Source organism: Solea senegalensis, linkage group LG8, assembly GCF_019176455.1.
Source record: "Solea senegalensis isolate Sse05_10M linkage group LG8, IFAPA_SoseM_1, whole genome shotgun sequence".
Lineage (NCBI taxonomy): Eukaryota > Metazoa > Chordata > Actinopteri > Pleuronectiformes > Soleidae > Solea > Solea senegalensis.
Window position 1 is genome coordinate 9,449,676 of NC_058028.1, and position 19,789 is coordinate 9,469,464.

Genomic DNA, 19,789 nt, shown 5'->3' on the forward strand with positions numbered 1-19,789 from the left:
CATTCACTCATAATGGTATGTATGTGCAATCCTTAGTCAAAGTATATATGCAACAGTTTGGAACATGTCATTAAAATGACAGCATATCATTTTCTTAAACCGTTAGTTTTTATAAAGCGAGAAAACTCCCACCATAAAAAACACGTCATTTCAGTTCTGAACGAGTTCATCCAAAAAGTAAAGAGTAAAATTGTTAAATTAAACAGTTCAATGATCATCAGTCATTGACTAAAGGAATCGCCAATATTTTAATATTGTATTAATTGATTTGAGTGACTTGATGTCAGCTGTTTAAATGTGAATATGTTAATAAACTGAATATCTTTGTATTCTGGTGAAAACAAACAATTTGAAAACATCATTTTGAGATTTTGGGAAACAACAATTGACATTTTCCATGTTTTTTTTTTATTACATTTCATTGACGAAACAACTACTTGATTTACTAAGAAAATAATCACTTTGCACTGAAATGACTCTTACACACAATTACCATACTTTTAATCTTGTTTGTCACATTGTAATGGTTAAATATCCAGCCACATATTAAAATTGTTTGTTGGTTGTGGTTTCTCTCTTTATGTGCAGGTTGTACATGTCAGTACAAAAGTGCACACACAAGCCAAAGGTCATTTTATGCCCAAACTAATGTTTCTGGATGTAAATGTTTTATGGAAAAAGAAAAAAAAAACAATATAGAAATATATATATTTCTTGGCCAGATCTTAAGCGGTTTTCTTCATCAAGCCATTGCAGTTTACAGGCTTGTGAGTGGTCGACTGTACTGATGGGATTTTACATGTAAATGTCTAAGTAAAGTATTCAGGCCCTCTACTCTGCTATCCTGCAGATCAGGTCTGTCGTAGAGACACATGGAATTTGAAAAAGTGGAATTTGAGTTTTAATATGCACTGATACATCATGCAAACCCTTGTTAAGTGCCTTTTTGAAAATGTTTACCGTCTGTGTGTCTGTCTGGGAACCTCAGGGGAAGTAGGAGTGCAATGGCTTTTTTTTTTTTAATTATTATTATTATTGTTGTCTAGTCAATGATCAGCCTGAATCTGTTTCCCGTCAATCGCCATCAGACGACTGTTGTTGCATTTATCTGAAGCCTTTGTAAAAGTTGGTAGGCCAGTTATTGTTTGGATATGGTCTCTCTCTCTCTTTCTGTCGCTCTGTCTGTTTCTCGGTGTTATTTTTTTTTTTAGACCCATTTTGTTTTTATTGTATCTTCATGTACAAAATAGAAACAGGAATAAATGGGTTAAAAACTTAGACCAGTTTCTCTCGTTTATTAGTTTTATACGGCATTAATGGACAATGTATCAATTGTATCAATCAAGGTTATATTATATTACATATAGTTGTATTTATGGCTTTAATGCCACCTTTAGATCATACCCTCACTTACGGGGAATGATGTGTTTGTTTGTTTTTTTTACATTGAATTGTGTCTTTCATATTTAAATTCATGACATTAAGTCATGCCAGCGTGTTCCTGCACGTGAGGAGGAGAAAACACGTTTTATTTTAATGTTTTAACATTGATCTAATTTACTCATCCTTAATATAATTAGTTGACTCTTCATTTACAAATACGGTTGTGGAAGTCATTTAGAATATTTCACACACGTACGTCATGTTTGGTGAAATCAAAATGTGTTTGTCACTTTGAATCAGTCAGACGTGATTTGACTTTTCACTTGTTTTACGTTTGTAATTAAACTTGTTTTGTTTCCTCAACAGTCTTTATGTTTAAAACACTAATCTTGTCAATGTCAGAGTTGATGTCACGCATGTGTTTGTGTGTGTGTGTGCTACCTATGTTTGTAAGGACATGCTGGTCCACACAAATTTGATAGGCTTTTTGAGGATAAAGACCTGGTTTTAGGGTGAGCGTTAGGCATTTAGTTGTGATGGTTAAGGTTATAGTAAGCGGCGAGGGGATGTACTTTGTCTGAGTTGTCCACACACAACTGCAAAAACCAGTGTGTGTGTGTGTGTGTGTGTGTGTGTGTGTGTGTGTGTGTGTGTAGGTATATTTCACACAATTGTCCCCCCTCCAAAAAAAAAGTTAGGCTACTGAAGGAAATGAACCAAGACGATGAATTAACATTGTTGGAGTAAAATCAATCATATTTGACATAAATATTACTGAAACATTATTTTGCAGTTCGAGAAGATGAACTAATATGAACATTTGAAAACAGTAATATATAGATGTGTATATAATGATGTGCACATCCACACCATTATTTTACTCTAAATATGAATTGTTTGACAAAAAATATTCACTGACATAATTAAATGAGTCTGGTAAATTTTGGTAAATGTATACAATACAGACTGTAAAGAATCCATTGGAGGGAGCCTAGCGAGGGGTAATTCTTGTGTTTGGCCGCGACCACACGATGGCGCTCTTACACCTTTGCAGACTGAGGCTGAAGACATCAGAAGCTGCAGGACAGAGCGGATCCTTGTATCATGTTCAGGACGAGACAGGGGGAATTACTGTAGTGTCTGTAGAGCATTTTTAAAATTGCATGTGAATGATTTCAGCTGAGTGTCCGCCTCCTCTCACCAGTGAAACATTTAAATGTAAACAGATTCATATATGAAACGAATCATCTTCAAATCATGCAATGCGTAAAATTTAGACTGTTCAAAGTAAGTTTTCTGAAAAGACAAACAGATATTAACTGATGATGATTGGGGGGTGTCCTGGTATAGAGGCCGATCTGTCGCTTCCTCCATTAGCAGCAGCAGCTCGTTCCAGCTTTTGTTAAACCAATTATAGAGGTGTTAATGGACGATGGCAGCGCCATTGGCATGAAAAACGGCCCGCAGTGAGAGGATATGGCTGAACCTAAGTTTGGGAGGAGGGAGGGGGTCTTTAAAGGAGCATTACACCAATCAAATGTCCGCACTGAGGCGAAACGTTGATGCTTGACGCATACATAAAAACAACACTTCCATCATCTCTCAGAAAAGTGCGTAAAAACTTATTTAAAAAAATATTTTTGTTTTAAAATGATTCAAAGAGTCTGGGTGTGAGGGACAGGTGCAACAGGTTTCTTTATCAAAACCACGTGGATGTGATGGTGCACTAACACCGTCACGCGCAACAGGATTATTGGTCTAACAATCGTGTTTATTGTTCATCTGCACGAGAGCATGGAGTGAAAGTTAATCAACATCTGTTCAGCTGCTGTGATTAAACTCCATGTTCATTCATTCTTTCTCCTGAGTTTAAAGCCATGAATCCAGAGGCTGGAGGTCAAAGTTGACCATCCTATTCATCTCCAAACACAAGAAGAAGAAACAAGACTCATCTTTTTCGGGGGGCTTTAATTGCATCATTACAGACACTGAGGTGTGAGCTCATTCCGCGTTTTAATCGACTTGACAGCCTTTTGCAAACAGGCGATGATGGCGGAGACTCTGCAGGTGAGAGCCTGTGGAGTCTGTGAGAAGATGTGGAGATGTTTCCTTCTCTCTGCCGAGCTGCAGCTCAGATATCACGACGTGTCAATAATGAGTCAGAGCAAAAAAAAATCACAAATGCACGAGATGCATTTTTGAGAGGGGGGGAAACACGTTTTTAAATGTGTATATGCTTTAGGAATAAAAACGTCCACGGATGAGCTTTTCTTGCATGCACGCTGCATAATTTCTGCAGCATCTGCACGCGGACGCTCCTTCCTGCTATTTCTTATTTCCTTTTTTTCTCACCGTCTAATCCCATCGACCTCCCGCCTGCGCATCAATTACATCTCCATTGAACAGTCATTAGGATGAGGCATTGACATTCACGGGCCTCCGTCTGCACCGAGGCCTGATGTGTATTCCACAGAATGCAGCAGTCAGTCCGGCGCAGATGCGGCGTTACAGCGGGATTACACATGGTTTTAATGCTGTCTGTGACGGCTCTCATGAGTTAAACAGGGGTTTAAAAAGGAAAATTACGCACGGCATTTACGCACGGGTCGCGCACACGAGCATTCAAATGGAGCCAAACGGTATGTATGCAAGTGTGAGTGTTAGTAAAGACACTGTACGCCCTGAAAGATAATTCCTTAAGGCAGCATTTGCGCACGAAAAGACAAACTGTCAAGATTTATATTGATATTTGTTTTTTGGTTTCTTTGAAACAAAGTTTAGTTTGTGGGAAGGTCGTCGCTGTGGTTGGTGGGAACTGAAGGTGTCAGTTGTTTACTGATTATTATCTCTGATAATCTCATGTTTTTCATTCATGACCGTGATATTTGACTATCACGAGTCCGAATCTGGAATACATTTGGCGGTTATTACAATGGCAGGCCCCGAGAGAGGGTGTTACAAGGTTCACGGCTCCTCAGAAGTGATAGCCGAGTGAATTAAACACTTTCACGCCCCTCATCTCTCACACACACACACACACACACACGCGGACTCCCATTCTTTAGACAGCTGAAACAAAACTTTATCCCCAACTTTAACATCAAAATGAGCTTCTGCCACATTAGAACCAGGTTTTGGTCCCAATTACTACTACTGGTCTTGATAAGGTCAGCATTTATGTCAGAAAAGGTCCTAAAAAGATGAAAATATAAAGTACAGACACACATATCATATCATAAAACTGATCCACGACGCAATTAAACTCCTTAAATTACAGTAGATAAAGTCAAATTAAACCAAATGTAATCAAACTTTCGATTTTTATCAAGATAAAGTACAGGAAAAAAATATGAAACTGTAATAAAAAGCTGTATTTAAGTATAAATGTAAGTATTTAAGTGTCGTACATGTGTAGTGTTTATAAACACACTATCTATCTGCAGATGAGAAACCTCCCCGATAAAGAACCTTTGACCACATATACTTACACTTAACTTATATTAACGTCTAAGGGTATAAAACAAACGCACTCTGCTCTGTGGCTGCAGGAGCGTGGGACAGTCGGTGGTGCGGGGAGCCCCTCTCCAGGTGCAGCCGCAGGGCCAATATACAGCACGCCAGGGGGCCATATCGGCCTTTTTGCGGGGCCCTTCCTGAATCCCAATACGGTATATTCAAATGTGAGGAGCGGGGCGGGACCTGTGGGCTCGTATAAGAGCAGCACGGCCAAGTTCCTCTACTGTATTTGAGCTCAGCACCTCCTCCTGCGTCCTGAGGCCCCGGCACTCATCTCATCTGCTGAGCCACAACCAGAGAGTGTAGGGTTTAGAAAACAATGGACGAGTGACAGACATATTAAAATATATTGACTTCACTTCACTGTCCACGAGCAGAGCGACTCGCCTCCATTTAGCATTTTCCTTTTTTTATTTGACTCCAAAAACATTTTTTTTGGATCGAGGTGGAGACAAATCTGTGTTTGGATTTGTCCCTGAAAACTTCCAGCTCTGCGAAGGATTTTATATTTTTTTAATTAATTTCTCCTTTTTTCACCTTTCAAAAAAAAAGGGAAAAAAAAGAAAGACAAGGGAGGAAAGAAAACCCGGTCCTGCACAAGTTTATCCTCAAGAGGTTTGTGTTGGGGATGTTGAGCTCTGTGAAGATGGAAACCCATGATCTGCCAGAGTGGAATACTTTCTACAGCGAAGCCAGCGAGGTAAAGACACCATTCACACCCTGTAAAACTCACTCTTATTCGTTTTACTTATTTACTTATTCGTGAAGTAAGTTTGCATGTTTTAGATCTAAAAGAAGTTTCCTCGTGAAACAAGTACGACAAATCCATATGGAAACAATGCAGGAAATCTGTAAGAATAAAACAAACAAAAAAAAACACTTTAAGAGATTAAAAAATAACACCACGAGCACGCATAAATATTACGGTAAAACGAGAAAAAAAGTTGAACCTAAATATAGAATAGAATAATATAAATAACATTTAATAATATTTTGGCAGCTGCTCGTTTTTCTTTACACCCAGTGATAATGTGAAGCCACTCAAACGGTTTTTATTTGAATTTCTGATGTAAGCAGAATTATTTCTACACTTTCAGGTTCTTTCTTTTTCTTTTTTTTTTAACATTTGTATTACTTTATTGTATTTATTTATTTTTAAATATTTCCTTAATCTTTCCGACACTAAACATTCAGCCAGAGTTGATTTCATCAGCAGCTTCAGTTCTCACCTCACCTCGATCTGATGAAATTAACCAACATGAAAGACTTTGCTAATATTTAACCAGTGATCGGCGCGCGGGCACACAGTCACCTTCTGTTCCTCCCGTGGATTCAAAACTCTCTCCACTCAATAACACGTTTGTAAACGCTTATCTTGTTCTGTAATATTCATAATTTCTCATACACAATGAACAAAGCAGGAGAAATAATAACAACAATAATAATAATAATAATAATGATAATGAAAAAAAATCTAATCCACTTTCGTTTAAATCGTTAACAAATTGTTTTACATGTGTATTTTTGCGGAAGCAGCGGAGGAGGCCGCCTGAGCCGAGAGGCACCGTGACGCGCTTTTTACGCATTTTCAGGTTAACATGTCCGTGTGAAATCCATGTCCTCTCTGCGCACTGAGAGCCTCATTGTGCATTGATAAAGAGTGAGCCGCTTTTTAAATGGAGTTTCTATTCATAACAATTTTAAAGAGGGAAACAAATATATAAATGAAATCACACTATTACAACAGAGTTGTTTATGTAATTTGGTTTTAAAGGGTTGAAAATGATTGACTATTTATTTTTTATTTATTTAAAAGTATTGGCTCTCTTTGTTACATGTGATGTTTTCTTGTGAATAACCAGATGTTGTGTTCTGTTCCTCTTTGTCTGCAGATGTACTCATCTCCCGCCACCATGAACTCTGGTCTAGGTTCCATGAGCTCCATGGGAACCAGCTACATCAACCTGAACCCAGCCACTGCCTCCCCAGCAGGTATGAACATGGCGTACCCCAGCTCCTCCCTCAGCGGTTCATCGCTGGTCTCCATGGCGTCCGGGCCCAGCCACATGTCCCTCTCCCCAGTGACTTCTTCCCTCAACTCAAGCTCTCTCGCTCAGCTGGGCCCTGCTGCATCCAGCTCCTTGGGCTCCCTGTCCCACTACCAGAACATGGGCCAGTCCATGAGTCAACTGGGATACCCCTCAACCGGAACCCTGAGCCGTGCCGGGCCCAAGGAGCTTCCCCCGAAGCCATATCGACGCTCCCTGACCCACGCCAAGCCACCATACTCGTACATCTCCCTCATCACCATGGCGATCCAGCAGAGCGGCTCCAAGATGCTCACTCTGAATGAGATCTACCAGTGGATCATGGACCTGTTCCCCTACTACCGTGAGAACCAGCAGCGCTGGCAGAACTCCATTCGCCACTCGCTCTCCTTCAACGACTGCTTTGTGAAGGTGGCTCGCTCGCCAGACAAGCCAGGCAAAGGTTCTTACTGGACTCTGCACCCGGCATCGGGCAACATGTTTGAGAATGGCTGCTACCTGAGGCGACAGAAGCGCTTCAAGATCGAGGAGAAGTTGAAGAAAGCAGGCAAGAGCCAGGAGGGGGGTTCAGGGAAAGGAGGCCACGGTGGAGATCACCTGGTGGGGGATCACAGCCCCACAGGAGGATCAGAGGGCGCTGACTCCGCCCATTCAGACAACTCCCACCCGGGCTCTTCAGATGACCAGCCGCTTTCCAGAAACTCCCTGGTTCCACTAGACCGCCCTCCACTGTCATCCTCACACCTCCATAGCCCACCCATCTCTCTGCCACCATCATCCTCCACCTCATCCTCCATCCCTCCCTCCTCCCTGTCCCTCTCTGTCGCCTCCTCTGCTTCCTCCTCCAACCCTCTCCTCCACTCCCAGTCCTTAGCAGGTAGCAGCCACCTCCTGGCCAGCACCATGCATCAACACATGGACCTACAGAGCGATGCCCTCAAGTCCCTGGATCCCCACTACAATTTCAACCACCCCTTCTCCATCACCAACCTCATGTCCAACGAGCAGAAGATGGACCTGAAGTCCTACCAGGACCAGGTGATGGCCTACAACAGCTACACTGGTGGCTCTCCTGTGACAGCCAAGCAGATCTACGACAGCCCCGGGCCGGCGGCCATGGACTCTGGTGCTTATTACCAAACTCTGTACAGTCGCTCGGTGCTCAACGCCTCCTAAAGTGGACACTGACGTACATCTACACACCTGTCTGTCGTGGTGAGCCAAGATGGAGACTTTTCTCCTTTCTGCTTGTCTTTTCTAAAATGGACACCCATGCTCTCTTTATCTACCTGTCTGTCCTCGTCTGTGGCTCACGTCCAGTGGCCTTGAAAGAGTCTCACATCTAAAATGGCTGCCGTGTTTGAAGGACTAAAGAACCCCCCCCTTTTTTTTATTTAACCAGCTCTAATGAACATGGAAAGTGGGGCTGGTTACATGGAGGACAGAAAAAGAGGAGAAGTGGTCACTGATAATGAAGACATTTGACTCATCCGTGTGTTTGAGTCAACATAGACGTGAGATCCCGCCGTCGCAGGTGCACACTGCGCGGCTAAATTGGCTTTTGTACAAAATGTAAATAGAGCTAATGTGTGGGGGAAAAGGATATTTGCATTTATTTATGAAGGGAATAAATTTTAATATATCTTGTTTATGTGCTCTATCAACAGTTACAACCCAAATGTGACTTCTTTTTTTAAAAACCAAAAAAACAAAACAAAAACAAAGGCGAGTTTCAGGTTACTGCTTCAGGCAGGTGTTACTGCAGCGGGAGACAGTTGAGTACATTTCCTTTTTGTTACAACATTTCATGTTAGGTCTGTTGTGTCAGGCGTCCATCAATGTAAATGTAGCTTATTAAGAAAAAACTAACAAAAGAAAAAAAAAACGAACGACGTGTAATTTTGTGTGATATGACGAAGGTTAAAAGGCCATTTTGTCATTGATGGAGCACAGAAGATTTAAAGTTAAACTTCAGCCAGAAAGAAGGAGACAAAGTAACTGTGGTAAAAACAAACAAACAAAAAAAAACTTAAATACATTTTTTTGCATTTCTGTTATTCATGGCCCAGAGTCATTTCCTGTTGTTACCTATATGAGTGCATTGGAGCTAAGTGGTTTCCCACAGACAGAGGAGGTGCATGGGAGAATTCAGTCAGTTACTAAAACAGTGGAGGGGAGGAGAGATGCACTATGGGAGGATTTACATACAGTACTTTGCACTATGGAGCTCCCACTGGTCAGGTGGGCTGATAGTGTGTGTGTGTGAGTGTGTGTGCGTTACAACAATACTTAAATGTGAGAATGAATGACCCCCTTACACTGTCAGTGCATCTGCTCAGTGGGATCAGTGGAACAATGTCACAGGTTGTGAAATGACCCTCGCTGTCCAGTCACTTCCTTTTTTTCTTCACGATGACCTGACAGAGAGAGAGAGAGATCAATGTGTTGACGATCGATTGAAGGATTAAAACAGCAGAGGACGCGGAAGTTTCAGGTCACATGACTGTCCTCTGTGGAGCATATTTTAGTTTCAAAGAGAAGTGTCTTTTATTTAAGCTATGTTCCTTTTCAAACTTTGAAAGTGTGCTGATATAATATATTGTTTTTTTGTGTCGTTGTTTTTGTTGTTGGTTTAAATGTGATTGAAATGATTCATGTTTTCATTTTTTCTTATTAAAAAGGCAAAATATGTGGGGAAATATGGTGCAATTGTGTTTTTTTTCTTTTCTCCTCCATCAAGGTAATTGCAGGTGTTTGACAGGTGTGTCATGTACACACACACACACACACACACATACACACACACACACACCTCCGTCTGCTGTAGATTACATGTCGGGTTTTTTTTAAATTTAAGCTGGTTAATATTTAAACACTTAGTTTGATATCTTTATTAGTAAGTCGCAGTAAAAGGAAAATACTACTATTAATGGCGGCAGTTTAATAATTTACTATGACATTTACCCAGTGTCTGACAAATTTACGAGAGCCCCCTTGAATCCTTTGACCACTCCACCCCCGCGTGAGTGTGGGCATGAGAGAATTGAAGGCAGAAAAAGGCTTCATCTTGTACTAAAAATTAAAACTGATCATCTTTCTTTTTATGAGCAGTTTTTTTCACATCATTTTTCCATTTACTCCAAGAATTTGTTGTCTTTCAAGTCATAGTTTCCCCATATTTACTCTTAACCTGTTCAATTACAAACCCTTTTAAAACCCAGGGAAACAAACGCTGCATTTTCTAGTTTCAGGGGCAACATAAAACCTCAAGTTTTTGATTCCTGTGAGCCTGTGTTGTGACATACAGTACATATTAAGCAACACTGGTGAAAAACAACCTCATCACCAGGCAAAGCTGTGTGAGTGCCCTGTCAGAGGGTTAAATGTGGCTGTTGACATTTTTCTATTACACTTACATTACAATGACAAAGTTTGAGCCTAAAAATAAATGGTCCTTTACAGCTGTAAAACTGGGACAAAGTTAAGTTTGTAGATCACTCAGTGTTACTGGCAGGATCTCGACGCCTTGTTTCAGTCAATCAATCAATCGTGCCCTCAATTTTTTTTCCACCTGGCTGGCAAAGCACTGAGGCAGGAATAGCAGTATCTTGTTGAAACAGCCCCTGACCAAATGACTCTAGTGTGTGACATGTGGGACTGGTAGACTAAACATGGCTGGATCACACTGAGAGCCTCAAAGCAGACCTTTGCACAGGCAACATCACACACACACACACACCCATACATACACAATCGCACACAGCAAGACACAGATCATTCCAAAAACGACTGACCTGCCTCTGACCCGGCACTGAAACAACACTCATCCAATCCAAACAAAAAAATATATATATATTTAAACAGAAGCAGGACATTTCTTCACACTAGAGTCATCTGTACTGCTCAACTTCATTTCTTCCTCTGATTAACTAAATTCTTTCACTTATTATAATAGTGTACACATGAGATTCAGCTCTTACTTCACACTCAGACATTTGCTCAAAAATCAAGATGTCATGATTAAAATAATTGTGAGTTGTCAACTTATAAGACACACTGATGGCCCGTTTAACTTAACATAAAATAAATGCAATGTATGGATCTCTTGCTCTGTCTCCACGTCTCCCGTCTACCTGTCTGTCTCTGCTCTGTCTCACGCTACCTGGTTGCTCAACCCCGTGCCGTGTTGTAGGAGTTGTCACGTATTCCTTCGCTGCCTCCTTCTTCTCCTCTGTCACGTTAAGCCCAGTGACACATAAGCCCCAAGGCCTCAAAAAATAGAGACTGCAGCGACATGCAAACACACAGAATGTCAGCCTGAACTCCAGTTTCGATTGATGAGATGTGATGCTAAAGAGCACATCAGGCGTCTAATGCTGCTGCTGCTGAAGAAGCAGATTATTTTATGCTTTTTATGATACAAAATCACCATATGGGCTTCTACCATTTTAACACACATGTTAAAATGGTATAAAGTCTGAGAGGCAGTTTGTCACCTTGCATACACAAAAGTCCCTTCAGCGCAGTTTGTTTTGATAAGATTGGCGCTCACTCGTCTGATATGGCAGCTACATACACACACACACACACACACCAGGTATGACTAACCTGGCTGATTCTAAAATGTCACTGTGCGTTAATCAGGTGACCACGTTGATAGTGGTCACATTCAGTCCGGGCGTCTCATGAGGGGAAAACAGATTAGAGTCAATCCAGCGATAACGTGGTGCAGCCTGAGGTTTACAGGGAGCAACAATGCAGCAGTTACAGAGTGGAACTATTTCAGCCACAAACTCCAGCATGACCCCTACATTTGTGACCTTTCAGTTGTAATCTGTAACCCTCGACTGACCCAGTTTCCAAACACAAGACTCATAGAGGAGAGATACCAGTGGCTGATAACAGTCTGGTGTCACAATAAAATAATCTGCTCCTTAAAAATGATGACCACTCAACTTCTGGGATTAGCTTTTCGCTTTCCTACACGGATATACAAAAAAAACTTGATCAAATTTGATCAAAATGATTTAACAGTCGTTTACATCAAACCACAGCATTAATAACTCGTCACTTATTCTACTGCATTTGTGAAAGTAAATCAAAGGTGCTTTAAAGGAAAACTGGGCTTGACTTTTGTTTATGATAAGCACAAATCCAAATCCAAAAATGTTATTTATGATCTGTGAATTTCTTGTGAATCCCCTAAAATGCACAAATTCAGGCGTAAATGTTGTGATGCAGAATCATTCAAACGAAACGTTACTGGTGAATAAAATGATTAGGGCCATAATTACACTTCCTGTTTAGCCACAGCTGCATATTTGTTCACATACTTGCTGTGCACTGTGCACGTGTTACTGGAGTATTCCACTAGGGCAGGGGTCCGCATTTATTTCAAAATGGGTTCATTTTAACTTCATTCTGTTTTCTTTCTGTAATTCTTGATTTGCGTGTGTCAGAGAAAAGGAAAAAACAAACATGGTGGTGGGTGATGCGTCATGGACATAGATATATATAAAAAAAAGGGACTGGTTTGAAAAGAAAAGCCCAGAGGGCGACTCCACTGGCTGCAAAAAGAGTTCTGTTTGAATGAAAGGTCAAACGGAAAATGAGCCAACTTTTCACGTTTAACGGACGTTTCAGGTCAACTTCGATATATTATGATGTTCATTTTGTAAATTGCGTTCCCATTTAGAGGAAAAGCACAGCACATACGAGCGAGTGGGACTGACAGTTGCTATTGTCCAATAGGAACCTGGTGGCAGGTTGTTTTTTTGTTTTAATAATAATTAAACACAGACAAAGGTGTGACAAGTAATTTGAAGTGAAAACAGTTTGGGTGCAAAAGATAAGATCAAATCGCTCTTTGCATAATTAGCTGCCGGCTTTGAAGGCGTGAAAGACACTTTAAACAAAAGTGAAATGCGATGACCTACAGGTCAGTGTGAAGGTGCTGCCGCCGCCACAGTCACAGACAAAAAAAAAAAAAAAGAATATTTGTCTCCCGAGGTGCAACAGTCTCTCTGCTCGCCCTGTTTAACACCTGATGACAACTGCCCTCAGGCTGCACTGCTGGTGACAGCACTGTGACACCTGCACTTCAACAAGAAGAAGCTGTACGTCCATCCTTCATCTTTAAAACGTCAGAGCCCATTTAAAATCAAACACATGTTACAGAAAGAAAGAAAGAAAGAAAGAAAGAAAGAAAGAAAGAAAAAGAAAGAACGAAAGGAAGAAAGAAAGACAGAAAAAAAGAAAGAAAGAAAAGGGTGGTGCATGTTTTCAAGATGTGCAATGCAAATGAGGCGGTGCATCCTGGATCCTGTTAGGTGGATGCTCTGTGTACACTTGTTATTGCCTGAGGAGAGGGAGGGAAAGAAGGGGAGGCAGAAAGACAGAGAGACAGGCAGAGGAGGAAAGGAGCGTGTTCTGTTCAGCCCTCAGGTGATACTCTCCCTTTGTTTAAAAAAAAGAAAAAGAGGGCTCAGAGAACGACAGCTCAGTCAGTCGTGAGTGAGTTACTGTAGTCACAGGTGGAAGCATTACAGATAATCTTATTATCTATTAAAATTATCAACACGAAATGTGTTTTTCTGTAAAAAGACATTTGTGAGGGGAAACCAATTTCTGCTGCAGCAGAAAATATTCAACTCAAAATGGCAAACGCAAAAAAAAGAAGAGACTACGTTGATTACGCTGAACAATTACATGGTTTTATTTAAAGAGAAAAGTCAGCTTCAGTGTGATTTATATTCACGCCGTCGTTGATAAACATGGAGGCTGGGAGACAGTTTGGGGTTTAATCAAATGCTGAGAAATGGCCTTCAGACAGATGTTGAGACAGGAATAACTTCTGATTTCACCAAACAGTTATATTTATTTACCCAAAATGAAGGGAAACTTTTTTTAATTCAGTCAGATTTAACTGTGAATATGGAAGACTCCATTAAAACAAGCACTAACAGAAAAACTACTGTCATGTGTGATATATTAAAGATAAAAAGTGTAGATACACTGATGAAGAAAACTATAACAAATCACAATATTTAATAATTTGTTTAAAGGTTACCAATGGAAACAAACTACTTAGGTATTTTTATGTATTGAAACTTATTTTATTTAACCAAGAATGTTCCATGGAGATGGAGACTCATGGCCAAGACAGCAAGAAATAAAACACACAGTTCAAATCAACATTTTACCATTTCGGCTTCATAAAATGAGCGCTGTTAAAAGAAAACAAAGTAAAAATGTGACTCAGTGAGGGGCATAAAACTGTGACTCATAAACACAAGGTTAAGTTACGGTGTCGCAGAAAGACGGAGAGTCAGATGGACAAAAAGCTGTAAAAGACGAGTCAGACATTCAGACGAGTGCGACAGCAGCTAATAAAAAAGAAAAAAAAAGTCAGAGACACAGTGAGTGAGTGAGTGAGTGAGTGAGTGTGTGTCACACAGACAGACAGAGACTGAGCGCCACCGGACAGCGTAGGAACAGATAAGCAGTTGGACTTTGCTCCGTCAGCGATGGGTGTTGCAAAGAACCTGAGATAAAGCTGCTGCTGTGCCAGAGGAACAGAGGAGGCTGATTACATTTAACCTGATGGTGTGTTTGTGCGTGTGCACGTGTGTGTGTGTGTGGGAAGGGGGGCAGTATTGATCAAACCAGGACCACTGACACATGGAAGCAACAGATGCAAACCTGATTTCTTTTTTTCTCTCTCTTTTCTTTTCTATGTAAAGGTGACAACTGTAGTACAGTAGAGAGTATTAGGACCACATGTAAAGAAAAAAACAACAACAACAACATGAATTCTGAGATTAAAGTCAGAATACAAGATTGAAGTGAGAATTCTGAGATTTAAGTCACAATACAAGATTAAAGTCAGAATACATGATTAAAGTCAGAATTCAAGATTAAAGTCAGAATACAAGATTAAAGTCAGAATTCAAGATTAAAGTCAGAATACAAGATTAGTCAGAATTCAATATTAATGAAAGTCTGACTTTAAACTCAGAATTCTGACTATGCTATGCTGCTAGACGTAGACTGCTGAGGGAAATTCACACTCAGGGTGTGAATATGACTTCATTATATTGTCATTAACCTTGTTCTTTGTGTCCCTATATTGTCGTCCTGTCCTCTGTCTTTGTCTCTCTCTGTACTCATCTTGCAGGCTGCAGGATCCAGATCCAGTTTTGTTATTGTCATAAGCAGTAGTATTATTGTCAATATTATAATTATTAGTATTATTCAGTATCAATTTTTGTTATCATCGATCTCTGCTGCTGCCTGTGTAGCACTATAAACATGTCATAAGTGTCTTGTCTCAACCTATAACATAACACATCTGTTATATATCTGCTCCTGGTCTCTTCTGTCTCTACCTCACGTCCCTCTTTCACTTTCTCTGTCACACTTCTCCTCTGTCCCCCCATTTTTCCTTTCACCTCAACCTGCTGGGGCAGATTGGCCGCACATTTTTGGGTCTGGTTCTGTGAGTGACAATGAGTGCTTGCTCATTGTGTGAACTGTTGGGTTTCTCTTCTGAGATAATGTATGTTGTCTTTTGGCACTATACAAATAAAACTGAACTGAATTGAATGTCTCGTGCAAAATATTATGATATTTCATCGATTTCCCCAGCCACCCCCACCCCTATGTCATACACATCATTTCAACATATGACACACAAAAATACTATGTTCTGTGAAAATACACAGAGTTATCTGTTAAAAACAAAATAAAGTTGCCGAGTTAAATCCTGAGACAGAGACTCAGATGACACATCTCCCATTACAGTTAATGTTCCCCGGAGCAAACAGGTTCCACTTCAGCTGCGTGTGAATGTACTGTATTCAATGACATGAATGTTAATGATAACAAAAAAGAAGAGAGACAGATCAAAGTCAGAAGAGCGTATACCTCTGCCGAAGCCCATCGCTACCATTAAAGTCAATCAAGCTATGTCAACAAAACAATACCGACCATAAAATTATTATCTCTCCTGCAGGAGGACGACTGATAAAAAGACAACAGCATATTGTGGATTTGCCCACAGACACTGATAAAAAAAAAAAAAATGCAGTCGTCATCATACATGAATAAGGATTAAAACATTAACAGACATGTGTCCCAACATTAAGACCCTCGTTTTGTGTCAGTCAAACACATAAATTCATACAAAAACATTCCGCAGCACAACGTGAAAGGTGTTACAAACAGACATCACATTTGTTCTTAAAACTCTGCCTGCATTTCATGAACGACCTGCATTGTTTGATGAGAAATTATCATATATGGTGGGAAAAAAAACGCCCCATCTAGTAATGATAAATAAACTTACAACAACATCCTGGATCCGCCCCTTTTTCCAGATCCGTGCCACAACTTAATTGGTTCCTTCTTGGCTCACGTCCCATCTCTCCACAAAGATTCATTAAAATCTATTAAGTGGTTTTTCCAAACAGTAAATTCACCTTATATTCTTCCAGACTGTTTATGTGATGCCCCTAGGTGTGAAATACCTTTTCTATTTCTTATTTTTGTTTGCACCGACTACCTTACTCTTCAGGAATCATCACTCACATCTTATCTTATCATCATTTCCCAGTGTAACATTGTCTCTGTTATGAGGGGACACACACACACACACACACCTGCTGTCAACTTCTCTCTGTAATATGACACGCTGTGGATCTCAAAATAAAAAAAAAATATATATTTTTTTTTTAAATATTAAGGTGAAATCTGATTACAGCGAGCTTCCAGCACAAGTGACAGTGATAAGAATCTGTCAGGAATTAAACTGGCTAAACTTGTCCACGATGTTTGGATACGCAGAGGAGGTGTGAAGTACAATATCCTCAGGACTTTGTACCACCCACTCCTTCTCCTGTGTTTTTTTACTTCAATAAACCATGATGAACAGAATCACCTTCACACCAAAGCAATATGACACAGACAAATCCACTCTGACATGCAAAACCAACTCTAATCACTGAGTTGATTCACCCCAGGCAGGTGAGACAAACGTGTGACGGAGAAACTGGCTGACCGCCCCATCACGTCAATACTGTTCCAGAGCCCTTCATCTCAAGGCCTGGATTCATGGGTGAAGAAGATGTGTTTGATTGACTTTGTCAAGTAAAGGTTTGAGAAATGTCAAAGATTGTCAAAGTAAACACATGAGGTTTGGTGGCAGGAGGAGTTAACCCACAGTGTTTGATTAAAAGAAAACATCCTGCTAACGCTGAGCAGGAAAGAAAACAAGCACGCAAAGAAAAGACTGATGTGAAACTAAGGCAATTTTTTTTTTTTATATTTTATCAATAATAATTGTCAGTAATGGCTTGTCCAGACGAAAACACTGACTCAGGTGAGATGGACTCCATCATCTGCTAGTTTGCTAATGCATCTGAAGTGCAGGAAAAAAACTGTTCTACCCTCTTCCCACTGGTCAAAAGACCTGTTAAATCCAGGGTTATATTATTTAGTCCTTCATTTCCCAGAGGGATTAATAAAGTTCAATCTAACCTAATTTAACGGGCGTTTACTCCCAGACTGAATGATCAGGGGTCTGCAACCTGTGGCTTCAGCCCCCCTGCAGTGGCTCCCTGTAGCTTATTCAAATGTGTGTCTTTCAAAGTGAAAACCTCTTATTTAGAGATTGCGGCGATACATATATTAAACAAAGTGTTTTAAGATTTCGTCAACTAAAAATATGCGTCACATCCTATGTCTACATCAAATTAGATTATTTAATCAACAGCCGTGTGTTAAACAATATAAAAAGACATCCCCAACACTTAAATGAATGAAGTCCTGTGAAGAACACATTTGGATCCACATACTTATGCCAGCAGGTTTTCTCAAGCATGAGCTACTGTACATAAACTCCAATCATTGTTTTATTTATTTCAAAGTGGGTCATTTATTATACTTGTTATCAACAGCCAACGGCAATGAAACTCTTTTTTGTTAGTTCTTACATTTGGTTTTGCAGCTACAAATGAATTCTATTTGGGTGGAGAAGACTCAAAAATGGCTCTTCTGGTACTAAAGGTTGCAGACCCCTGGACTATTCATTTACAATGTCCCTATTGTCCCAAACTGAACAGAAAGAAAATTATTATTGAAGCAAAATCTCGGATGATCAGATGCAACATGAGTCAAGATGAGGACAAGATTTGCATCAGGACTTTGAAAAGATTGTGCAAGAAACAGCCCGTTTCAAAGAAAGAATCACACAGACTTTTAATAATGACAAAAAATGTAATTAAATAATGATATTTTTCACATATTATTATAACTATTTCCTAGTAATATTATGACTATTTTAAAATAATAAATGACTTTTTTCTGTTCAGTTTGGCCCTAATACTAATTAAATCAACTGTTTTCATACCGTAAATCTTACAAATGATTAGGGCAAAGATTACTGTGAGTAATGAGAGACATCCTCCTCATTTAAAATGCACTCATCTGGATGAAAGTATTGTCATATTAAAAAAAAGAAAGAAAAAAAAAGAACAACAGATGAAATAAATAGTTGATTCCACTCAGGTCGGCGTGGAACCGAGAAGTGGACTGAGGCGCTTTCGGGACGGCGTGAGGAGACATAAAATGTCCACAAGTGTGATGAGACCTTCAGGAATGTTCACCGACATCTGGAGCACATGTGTTGGGTCAAAGACTCAGTGAAAGTGTAAGTGTGTGTGAGAGAGACACAGAGAAAAAGCTACTGGCTAGACTTTAAGACAACACTACTTGAATTGAAATGACAACCACCACTGTCCACTGCCTTGTAAATCACAGACATTAAACACACACACACACACATAAAGGCATGTCAGGGGCTGTGTTTGTCTCCATCTCACAGATGGAAGAGGACGACCTGCTCAGCCTTTGACAAATGAATCTGATGGAGTGATGTTGCTCTGTTGAACCAGGCTCTGAGCCAACATCCAGAACTTCAACTTACTTTGGATGTGGCGGTGCAACATGGTGAGAACCCGTTCAGAATCTCAGTTTGAAAACTATTTTAGGCTCCGATATGCTATGGTAGGTTACATATAATACATTTTCCTTAATAACCTTTAACCATGACGTAAATCAAATGAGAGTGACACTTCTGCACCTCTTGTTTCCATCCATCCATCTTGTACCGCTTTATCCTCCACACGAGGGTCGTGGAGGGCGCTGTGCCAATCTCAGGTGACATTGGGGCGAAAGGCAGGGTACACCCTGGACAGATCGCCAGTCCATCACAGGGACACATATATAGACAAACTACCAATTTACCTAATCCCCATATTGCATGTTTTTCTGTACTGTGGGAATAAACTGGAGAACCCAGAGAAACCTACGCACACATGCAAACTCCATGCAGAAAGGCCCTTCTTTGTCGTCCAAACATATTCGTAATAAGCAAACTTGAGGCAACAATCTACAATAAAACAGTTTTTCCCAGTGATTCGGCACATCACTGTACTGTATTATCTGCTGATGAAGTACAAGATAATGTAAAAAAGTCTGCATGTACAGCCCTAATAAGACTTTTTGTAAACCATAACTCCTAAAAATACTCACACATACTGAAGAAAGCAGCACCAATTTGCTGAGTGCAGTTGAAGATTATTTAGGGATTTTGTTTGAAAAATCACAGATCTAGAGATGTATAGATGTGTTATCAATTATATCGGGTGTAGGGAATGAGTTCTTCCTTTAACATTTGTTGTCATGGTTACAATAATGTGTGTTTATTACACAGTGAGGCTCTTTTTGTCCCTCAAGGCTAAATTCAATCCAAAGCAGGCACAGACGCAGACAATTAATTCCGT

General features: G+C 40.1%; 1 protein-coding gene across 1 annotated transcript; it reads left to right on the forward strand.

Annotated features, from left to right (window-relative positions):
- The first annotated feature begins 5,066 nt into the window (after positions 1-5,066).
- On the forward strand, positions 5,067-9,585 carry foxa3 (forkhead box A3). Its single transcript, XM_044031347.1, has 2 exons — positions 5,067-5,599; positions 6,792-9,585. The coding sequence occupies exons 1-2, from the start codon at positions 5,528-5,530 to the stop codon at positions 8,121-8,123; spliced, it is 1,404 nt and encodes a 467-aa protein (XP_043887282.1). The 5' UTR covers positions 5,067-5,527; the 3' UTR covers positions 8,124-9,585.
- Positions 9,586-19,789: the final 10,204 nt, after the last annotated feature.